The sequence below is a fragment of the Hyalella azteca genome, unplaced genomic scaffold, assembly GCF_000764305.2.
Source record: "Hyalella azteca isolate HAZT.00-mixed unplaced genomic scaffold, Hazt_2.0.2 contig14855, whole genome shotgun sequence".
Lineage (NCBI taxonomy): Eukaryota > Metazoa > Arthropoda > Malacostraca > Amphipoda > Hyalellidae > Hyalella > Hyalella azteca.
Genome location: NW_025944726.1, coordinates 25,867 through 37,434, shown reverse-complemented (window position 1 = coordinate 37,434; position 11,568 = coordinate 25,867). Strand labels below are relative to the sequence as shown.

Below are 11,568 nucleotides of genomic sequence, written 5' to 3'. Positions count from 1 at the left end.
AGCATCGATTTTGAAGTCGCAACGTAAGCGTCTTTCCGACGTAAAGTTGCGTCAGTATGATGACGTTATTCGTGAACAAGTCTCCAGCGGTGTGATCGAGCAGGTTTCACTGTCCTCAGAAGTCACTGATAAAGATATTTCATTTCTACCCCACAGTGCTGTTTTTCGGGGATCAGCGACGTCTACCAAGTGTAGAGTCGTATTTTTGTCTAATTTAAAAGATAATTCATCAAATTTGTCCCACAATCAAATTTCGAAACCTGGTTTAAACCTTAATCACAAACTTCAAATCGCTCTTCTATTACTGCGGTTTGATAGATATCTTATAACATTTGATTTACAGAAAGCTTTTCTCCAGCTCTTGCTACGTGAGGAGGACAAGCGGAAGCTCAGATTTTTGTGGTTCAAAGTTGTATCTAAGCATGATTTTACGATTATAGCATATAAAATGTGTCGTGTTCCTTTTGGAATGAAATTTTCACCATTTCTATTGATGATCTCTTTGTACTATATTTTGATGCATGACTGTATGGATGACTCGCCAAAGATTAAGACCATCAAGCAAGCTATCTATGATCTTGCGTACGTAGACAATTTAGCATTCACGAGCAATTGCGCTCTGGATCTTGTGGAGGCAGCTAACGTAGCAGTTGCTACATTTGCCGAGTATGGCTTTGCCTTGCAACAATTTGCCAGCAATCAGTCGGATTGCTATAAATTCACTGCCGAACTTACTGGCGAACAGATTAACAATGATGTAAAATTGCTGGGTATGATTTGGAGTACAAAGTGTGACTCACTTCGTACCCGAAAACCTTCATTGAACCCTGGCGCAAATACAAAGCGGTCTATTTTGAGCTCCATACAGTCGAATTTTGATCCCTATGGCATAAACTTGCCTATTTTGAACCGGGCCAAACTGTTTCTTCACCATGTTCAGAGTGATAGCTCGCTGGGGTGGGACACTGTGTTGGACGGGGCCAGAGTTAAAGAATGGGTGAATATATCACGCCAAGTGAATAATGCTAATGAATTATCGGTTCCTCGTTCAGTCGGGTCCCGCTCTGGAGAGTTTTCATTGCCGGTTTACTGCGACGCCAGCAAAGATTTCATTGGTTGTGTTGTGTATTTGCGGGATGTCGCGACTGGCTCCCAATCTTTTGTTCTTGCCCGAAATAAATTAGTGGCAGGAGTTCTTAAGAACAAATCTATTCCAATGTTGGAACTGGCGGCACTGCAGTTCGGAGTGGAAACTATGATGGACTTGTACCAAAATTTGACTTCAGCCGTGCGACCAATTAACGTAATTAACTTGTACGCTTTCACCGATTCAATCATTTCTCTTTGTTGGATTAGATCAAAAGAAGTAAATCATGACAAAATTGAGAAGAAAAATATTTTTATCAATAACAAATTGAACAAAATTTCCACGCTTTCTGAAGTTCATCCGGTTGAATTCGACCATGTGGTTGGCAAGAACAACCCAAGCGAATACCATCTAATAATTTTGCTAAGAATTTTAATATCTTTTTAAAATTTACTATACAATGTTTTGAATTCGTTTCAGGAATTTTAATTACTTGTTACTTTTTAGACATAGTTTATCTATTTACTGTTGATCAATATGAAGCAGAAGTACAGAACAACTTTACATTCTGACTTCTTTATTATGAATTGAATGTTATGTATAGCTAAGATTGATGTCAAATCAATGAAATCATCTTGACAATTTGCTAAAATATGTTCATTAAAATTAAAAAAAAAGTTGGACAAGAAGAATTAAGAGAGTGTGCACTGTGTTACAATGACTAAGAAAAAAAGCATTTTAGTGGCTAAGAAGTGTGAAAAAAGAAATGTAAGAAAATAAATGTTGCCGTCAAGGCTTCAACATGCAGATGCAGTGAATCTGAATGTTACAGCAAAATGCATGGTCCAAACTCCAAAATGTGACAGCACTCCTCACTCCTGTGAAGTAAAGAAAAGAAGAATTACTAACTCCAATGTGCTGTATTAAAAAATAATTCAGGAGTAAGATTATGGGATTGTGACCTGTATGCCCCAGTAATTCTATAATCTATACCACTGCCACGTCTGCCAGTATGCCCAACTTAAGATGACTCCACCAGATGCATTAAAGCAAGATAGAAATGTAAGGTAAGCAGTAAGCGCCACATTAAGTGTAATTTTAAATTATCTTAAAAATTTGTTAATCCAATCAACAATCATAGCTGCCATTCATGCAATCTGTAGTCTGATTAATATAGTATTAATTCTTTTTCATAGAAGTCACAGAGAATTTCTGATATCATCAAGTATATTTATTACATTCCCATCCAAAAGCTTAAATTCAATTTTCATTCCACTTTTTTATATGATCACCCATGATTCTCAGTCAAGATCAAGTTGTGTTCATAATTATTGTTGTCTGAAAATTTGTGAATAATCTGTAGCAATTTGTTTGCAATTGTGCAAGAATATATTGGAAATTTCCTTCCTAGTTTACCTGTAAAAGATGTTGGAATTTTTTTGTGAATATCACTGCAGGCTAATAACACTTCAAATTTCCTTCATGGTTCAAATAAAAATTTTTTCTGGAATTAGCTGATGCCAATCAATTGAATAAAGTGAGATTTGTCTCCTACTAAAGAAGTAAATATAACCTGCAGTTTAAAGCATAAATTCATTTTGAGATCACTATACAGAGTTGTGATTGCTTTCAATTAAATGTCTAGTCAGTTTAGTGCATAGTATGAGTCTTAATTAAGGAATTTAACACTGCAAAAATATGATCTACGTATTACAATGTTTAAAGCCATAAATTATGCCTTTCCTCATAGAATTTGGAAAATGACTCCTATATTAAATAAAACAAGTCTAATTAATATGCTTTTTCAGTTCAACGATTCTGCTGTGCTCTCACCTACCCACCTCCTCTACTGAAGGAGGAACTTCTCCTAAGCTACGATCCACCATCAAATTTGAATGCAGCCAGGAGGGTCAGTAATGTGTCCCAAGAATAAATTTCCTAAAGTTTAAGGTCCTCACCCCAGAGAATTTCCTCGTCGATGATTTTATAAAAATTTATTAATAAGATAAGGTTTATAGGGTGCCTCAAGAGTACAAAAGTTTGGTATACGAATACCACCAGAAGCCTCTTGTATGTATTAGGAATGTGTTTAAACAACATTTCCACCAACAACAGCAAGTTTAGAGATGCTTGACCCCCATTTGGGTAAGAATTGGGCTGATGCCTGCTCTGGTGCCTAATGGTTAGCAAAATATTTTTTTAGAATGAATTAACATTGCAACTACATTAGGTTTCGTGATAGGTATCAAATAAAAAAATTATGTAAACCAAAATTAATGTAAAACATAATGGCAGGTGAAATGTTATTTTGGCAAGGTATCAATCTATTAGCATACCTATTGAGCGATTAGGTTAGCTTGTTGAATCTGCTACTGTGATAACATTCGTTTTTGTATTGCAGGAACTGGCAACTCATCTTATGAAGAAAATTCCAGAGGTCTCCTGCACTTGTGCCACTTCAAGTTCAAGATGAAGCTAAATTCCAGCTCAGTTCACGTTGGCGTTACTGCAGTTCATGGACCTCTGGCTGCTGTTATACTTCCTTTTGGCTTTGCTGTGATTACCACCGTCACTACAGACCAGCATAGTGGTAAAAAGGCGAGATAGGCAGCACGTGTGACGGGCGAGACAGTTTGCATGTATGGCAGGTGAGTCAGTTTGCATGTGTGACAGGCGAGTCAGTTCTGTCTCTTATACACATCTAGATGTGTATAAGAGACAGTCAGAGACCAACATCAGAGACCAACATCAGAGACCAACATCAGGGACCAACATCAGAGACCAACATTAGAGACCAACATCAGGGACCAACATCAGGGACCAACATCAGAGACCAACATCAAGGACCAACATCAGAGACCAACATCAGAGACCAACNGTTTGCATGTGTGGCAGGCGAGTCAGTTTGCATGTGTGGCAGGCGAGTCAGGTTGCATGTGTGACAGGCGAGTCGGTTTGCATGCATGACAGGCGAGTCAGTTTGGCATGTGTGGCAGGCGAGTCAGGTTGCTTGCGTGACAGGCGAGTCGGTATGCATGCGTGACAGGCGAGTCAGTTTAGCATGTGTGGCAGGCGAGTCAAGTTGCATGCGTGACAGGCGAATGAGTTTGCATGCGTGACAGGCGAGTCAGGTAGCATGCGTGACAGGCGAGTCAGTTTAGCATGTGTGGCAGGCGAGTCAGGTTGCAAGCGTGACAGGCGAATGAGTTTGCATGCATGACAGGTGAGACAGTTTTCATGCATGATCGACAGACGAGGCAGTTTACATTCTTGACAGGCGAGACAGTTTGCATGCGTGACAGACGAGACAGTTAACATGTATGACTGGTAACTTAGGTCACAGGCGAGAATTTGCAAGAATGGCAGGCGAGACTGACTGCCACTTTTACCAGAACTAGGTGTAAGAGCCAGCGTCTTGCTGCGTGGCAGCGGTTAGCAAGTAGGGGTAACAGACTAAAAAAATATGCATCATTTTTTATGTAAGAGCTATTTCCCAATAAACAATGTTTGCTTATTGTTTGCGTTTAATTCTTCCACCTTTATTCCACTTTGATAGGTAGTGCTTATGGTGCACGAAAATTCGGTCCGAGTGCAGTAGGAGAGCGAGCAGAAGTGAGTCATGGCAAATAGTTTCGGTCCAGAAGTGGGTCAATATGACCCACAAAGGCCCAAAGTGAGTCTAGGAAGTAGATCAGATTTGGGACGGGCCATGAATCACCTAAGTGGGTCATCCAGACCCACCCATTTCTCTCAGTGAGTGCTAGGGTACGAGGTAAGTTGGGTACAGATCGAGCGCTAGTACGAGTATAAATTAAGTGATGCTAATGAGGTCTGTCTTTTAAGGCTTTCGACTTGCTAACGTGATAGACCAGAATTGTTGGAAGCTACGTTATTATAGGAAGGGACTATGCTAGGCCATCTCCTGAACAGGGCAACGGTAACTCACAGCTGCAGATCCTGACCGCCGCAGGTTAGTACATCGATGTCCACACCTCGCGCCTTTCTCACGGAGCAAAGAGGCTTCCCGGATTCTGACGCGGGCAAATATGCAGAAGTTAATGATTCAATTTATAAGTTAGAATATGTCATGGAAAATCTAAATTGATTTTTAGGATGGACATAATAATCTTCGCAACCATCAGCTACTGTAATAAGCCAGTTCCCGTAAGTCTGATATATTACATCAGACATTATTATATCTTGAAACATAGTAAAAAGTGTTAAAAGGTAAAAATAATGGTACTAAAATGCAATGATAACGTCAGGTAAGTTAAGCGTTTAGAACTTTTAAGAGGATTTCAAGACGGTAATTTACGTAAATTAGGATTTAAAAATACATAGATATTAGGACGGAAAACACATTGGACACTGGAAATATAGACAAGATAAAATATTGTGCCTATTTCATTTGGTACATAAATTATCACTTGTGTTATTTTCACTCGTTTATGGATGGGAGAAGAGACGAGTGGAGAGTTGGCCTTGAGATTGGGCTCCTTTACCGTGAAGTAAAGGAAAAATTGGGATTTCGAAAAAAGCTACAACGAATCGATAGATATTGTCCTCGCGCATCTAATGATATGCGTCTCGATGTTGTAGCTTGAAAATCCTACGAGGAGATAGATTTCTACAGTACCCCCTCTCTTGGCATTTTCTAAGAATTTCGCGCTTTCTTTAATTATTTAAAAAAATTTACATGAAAAAAATATTAGATTTCGGTTTTACATATATATACCAAATTTCAAAGTGATCCGTCTGTCAATAGCCGAGATAAAATTTTGGCTGACGCTCTTAAAGAACTCCACCATCCCTTGTCCTTTCGCGATCTTTCGTGAACGCATGATTCAACGTACAGAGAGGGTTTTGGTGTCATTGGATAAGTCAGAATGTCAGCTTCAAGATGAGACTAAAAACCGGAAGGGCCAAAATTGTCGATTTTGGACCCAGACGCTCCCCTTATGCAATTTTGCCTGAGGGCAAAAATAATGTAGGAAATTATTTGGGACTAAAGGTGTTAAAAAAATTAGGGAGATCACCCCAAAAGAAGAGATAAAGATTGGTTTAGTGAGCGATCTCTCTTACCTGCTGGTTCTGTCGTGACGGCTGTCGCCATAGCAGCAGAACATGCGTGGTAGTCGTCAGCGGTGCAGCTTTGTACCTGCGAGTTATGAAGCGTTTGTATTACCATAACTGAGCGGAATAATTTCGACATAAAGTCTATGCTATTTTCATGCATTAATAAATGCGCTGGCGATAACTCAATTAAGTAATTAATGTCGGGAGATTACCAACATTCAAGTAGCATAGGAATTGCGCATACCAGCACACTTGCTCCAATCTGCCAGCCCAATTGACCGAACAAGTAACTGGAGACATTTTAAAATCACGCAAAAATATGTAGACTCGATCGGTTCCGTAATGGCGTTTGTGGCTGCCGAACAAATGTAGCTACGCGGCGCACAGGCGCTGAATGGCGGCTGTAGTGCTGCGGCAGCCTAATTTAAAAAGGCCCTTACTCTGAAAACCTGCCTGTATGTATTGTGGAAAGAAAAAAGTATCCCGCAAAAATGTGATATCTGAGCATTCTAATTTGAGTTTCTCGTAATTTGCTAGTGGTCAATCGGAAAACTCGGTAACAAATCTCAAAAACTTATTCAGTACGAATCAATATATCTGTCTTGAGTGCTGGAAATATTTCACATACGCAAAGTGAAGAAAGTGGTATGATTTGGTAAGTAAATACAATAATGGTTATAATGTCCGTCGATCTATATTTTGTATAATAGAACTAGAGTTACCATGCGTTTCTCTTGTCCTGCCTCAGTCCTACTTGGAACAACAAAGTATCTTGACTCTCAGTTACAAATCCATCAGGTGGTCATTGAAAACGACCACCTGACAATAACAGATCAATAAAATTGGCTTCTCGCGAAACTTTATCGGAAAAGAAAATAAAACATAAAATACGGATTTATTCCATGAGAGAAAAATCGTTGCAGAAAAAAATAAGATTTAAGATTAAATCAGAATTAGGAAGAAGCGGAAAGACTTCAATAAAGAATTCCTGTTAAATTTCACACATGAGTTATTTAGCATCTCTAAACTATTAGATAATAAAGAAAAAATTTACAAGGTGAATTTTTGAATGTTTACGATATAACGAGTAGTTTTCAAGAAGAAGAATTTCCATAATACATCAGTCATGTTTATGAAATTGAAAAACTTCTTATATGAAGAAAGTGAAATTGTAATTCAAGTAAAAAGGTTATGATAATCCATCATGGATTCCGTAAGTTGATCCCATATCGAGTTGAACTCGTATCGAGTTGAACTCGTATCGAGTTGAACTCATATCGAGTTGAACTCATATCGAGTTGAACTCGTATCGAGTTGAACTCATATCGAGTTAAACTCATATCGATTTAAACTCAGTATCGAGTTGAACTCATATCGAGTTGAACTCATATCGAGTTGAACTCGTATCGAGTTGAACTCATATCGAGTTAAACTCATATCGATTTAAACTCAGATCGAGTTGAACACACATCAAGTTGAATACATATAAAGTTGGAAAAACATCAAGTTGAGCACAAATCAAGTTTTGAGCACAATCAAGTATTTAGGATCCTTTTGCAAGAATCGATTGCGCGATGGGCGAATCTGCGTAATTAGGCTGGTCAGAATCTGGTATTAGGGCAAACCATTGCCATCTTCCGCTCATGGAATGGCGTGCACACGTACGTTTGTTAAATCATACGATGGATCAAGATGAGAATTGAATCAACAAATTTTTTAGCTTACATAGCTTACATGATAATTAAATACTAATTTCATTACGTATACGACAAATTTTTTAGACAAAAAGATGTCATTATTTTTTACTATCCTACATTTATAAACCAGAGGCTGCTTCGAGCATGGAAACATGATTATTGGGTGGAAGGGGAGAAACACACTTGATAAAGAGTACGTAACAGAAAAAAATCAATGCCTGTAGCTCTATGAGGTAATTGCACTTCCTTATAACAGAAGCAACTGATATGCAAGCTGTTAATTAGCAGAACCAGGAAAATATGGACGTCCGGTTTTGCCTTCAGGGCCTACAAGTTTATGATTGGTTCAGATCAATATGATTCCTCGATTGCACTGCTTGATATTGTGATACCGGTGCATTGCCTGCTAACAGGACAATGTTCCTTCGGTTATACAAGGAAAGTCTACAATATGAATATTTTCAGGTCAACATAATATTGTGCTGAGTGTAATGGGCAAAGTACCCAGGCACTTCACTACTTTTTGAACAAATTAAAACAAATTCTATTCATTGGTCCAAACGATATCGATAACAAAACTTTGTCAATTTTTTCGATTCGTATTTTTGAATTTTTGTTACAGTATTCGCAGCGCAAAATTTGTTGCAATACGTGTTTAATGTTTAAATTTTACCCTGATATGAAGGTAAAGCAGTTGGAGGGCGCAGACGCTGCAGTCGCTGGCGGCAGTGCGTAAGTGTTTCTTGTGTTGATTAGGTGTCGCACGACACACGCTCCTCGTTTCAATCGTGCAATCTTGCCATGAAAAGTGAAGTATGTGGCTCGAAATTAATCACCAGGGGCCGTATTATCAAAACTTCGTAAGTACGCAAAATCGACTTACGAGTGGCGTAAGTGCTGACTTGATGACGTAACTCTAGAGGTGGTATTATCAAAACATTTGCGCGGGAAGATACGTAACGTAACTGTACGCCTGCTAGGAGATGTCGTAAGTGGAGTTCTGCACAAGTTTACAGTGTCTGCTGAAGCGATAGGAAACTATTGATTTACTAGCAAGTAGCAACACCTTGACTTGTGATAGAATTTTGTCAATAATCCGACAGCGCGGATTATACACGCATAGAATGATGGCTCTACTTGTGATATCTCCACTACTTGATCGCGCAACATTTGCACGATCAACTTATGTTATCGTGCTAAACAGTGCTATTGGAAAAATTCAATTAAGTTAATGCCTGAAACTGATTTTGTTTTCCTTCTACGTTATATTTTACAAGCAAATGCATATTACGTTATATTTTACAAGCGCGAAAGCAAAGCTTTCACGCCCAACTCTCATCATTCATTCCTTCTAGTCGGTACTTTATATCTCTGCCAACCATAATTTTTAGATCCGTACACAGATTTCTTCTTCAACTCACGCTGTTTATTAAAAAGAGTTCACAACTATTTTAGAACGGCTTTTTCTGCGCCAACAAGGAGCAATACCAACAGACAGCATTCGATAGTCGATACCATCGAAGGCATCGATTCCCGCCATCGAAGCTCACAGAATGTAAACAAATCCAAAGCCTCTGATTGGTCAGTTGGCCAGATGGTTTTGATAGTGCGCTTTTAGCTAAGTCTTACGTACGAATGTTTTGATAATGCCAAAATTAGGGTGTACTTACGTAACACGTAACTTTTTTGTCGGAAGTACAAAAAGTTACGAAGTTTTGATAATACGGCCCCTGATTTAAAGGTTGAATACGTCAGTTCTGAACATTGTTAGAAATGCAATTTTTTGGATTTCTGTGCAGTGTGCAAATCTTCATAAAGTAAGCTCGTTGGAAAACTTGACACTGGCTTGGCGGCATTCGACGGATGTTTCAAGGATAGCTGGATCGAATTGTGGAACCGAAAATTGAGCATTGACAACAGTCGACTAAGTAGAAGCTTAGTTAGGTGCACCGTGCAGTCTTCCGCACCGAGCCGCTGGAAGCGAATTTATGCGTTTAAACAAGGATGCCGAGTGTATTCGTTAGTAACTGCTTTGATTGCTTCCCGTGAATGTGTTTTTTTTTTTCGTTGTAAAATCAGGTTTGCTACCAGAGTGGAATCAAAGTGTCGTTATGAATTTGATTATTTTAGAAGAATTACAATTATTAAAAGACAAATTTCTGATATTGCTTATGAGCATGGCAATGTTTGGAGGGCAACTGCAATTTCGACGGTAAAAATTGTTCTATTCTTTTTGACAGGCACTGTAGGCAGAATTTTATAGGCCCGTGCAAACGGAACTTACTAGTGACGTATCTTGAGATGACAAGTCGGTATCAAATTATATCCTGGTCGTTATGCCCGCATGCGGGCGGAAATAAATGCAAGCGAGTCTTGCCTCGAATTTCATTACCGCAAAAGATTCATAATGATAATATTATTAGTCATTCCATCCCTGGAAATACAGGAATTATCTACCACATTTGAACGCATCATGTTGAAATGGCTTATACAAATCAAGTTCATGCATTAAAACTGACCCTTGTAGATCAACTAGACTGTTGTTAGTGAATGTTTTGGGAGAATATTTAGGACTGATAATTGCAAGATGAATGTTTGGTATTGGTGTATATGTGGTAGAATGCTTGGTATTGGTGAATGTTAGAGAATGCATGGTACTGGTGTTAGATTAAAGAACGCTTGACACTGGGTTATGTGACAGAATATTTTGCACCGATGTATGAGGTGTATGTTTGTTACCCAGATTAGAGAAGAATGTTTGATAATGCATGGTAAATGAGGTAGAATGTAGGGGTAGGATTGGGTAATGCAAAAGGCGATGTTTGTAATGAAACGTCTCTGATGCATTACAAGTATTCTTACGTGAACTTAATAAAGGAAATTAATCAAATGATTATGATGGTAAACGTCAACAATTTATGTTGAAAATGGAATCATAGAGCAAAGTAATTACCGGCAGAATTAGTATCATTATACACACTTTAATTAAAACTGCAATAAAATTTTATAAAAATGAATTTCATGAACTGGCATTGGAGGGGCTGGATATGTATAATTTTACCTCGAATATCGATAAAATAAATCATAAATTTCATTGGAAAGTTATGGGTGATACAACAAATGTTATAAGAATCCCGACCGCTTGCCGCGAGATGGAGTGTATAAATAAGTATATTAAAAAAATACTCATGGAATTTATTGATATTAAGGCAATTACGATTCAAGTTGAACTCAAATGCTTAACATTTAGGATAGCTAGTCACTATCCTAAACTAAAAGTTTATTTGAACAAACACAACAGCAACGTACATACGCTGTTAGGCTTTGGCGCCGAGATCTTGGAAGGTGAGGAGAACATGTAAGTACGAATGTAGTAAATATAACGTCTGTTAAAACGTTATCAGTGCTGTATAATAAATGTACACATCGTAATGATGATTTATGTATATAATAACTTGAATACATTTTCCCTAACATCCCCCATGGTATTAAAATATACAGTATTTTGGCCAACTAATTTATACTTGAACTCTTAATTTGGTTAGCAGAACAAAATATAATTATTTTCATTAGCCGAGGTGAAGATATAACAGTTATATTGCACTTGGGATCAAGAAGTGTAGATTTATTTTAGATAACTTATTAAAATAGTGAGCAGAGAATGTAACGGAACTGTTCAAATTGATGAATCAACTGAAAAAATTGAAC

At 38.1% G+C, this 11,568-nt stretch overlaps 1 protein-coding gene across 1 annotated transcript in view; it reads right to left on the bottom strand.

The window, feature by feature from the left end:
• Positions 1 to 6,119: 6,119 nt before the first annotated feature.
• The window catches only part of LOC108664623, a gene marked incomplete at its 5' end in the record, with an annotated part of 30,957 nt that continues 25,508 nt past the window's right edge, over positions 6,120 to 11,568 (bottom strand). Inside the window, one exon of the mRNA XM_018151248.1 lies at positions 6,120 to 6,245. Coding sequence (XP_018006737.1) covers positions 6,120 to 6,245 — 126 coding nt within the window. The remainder of the gene's footprint in view (positions 6,246 to 11,568) is intronic.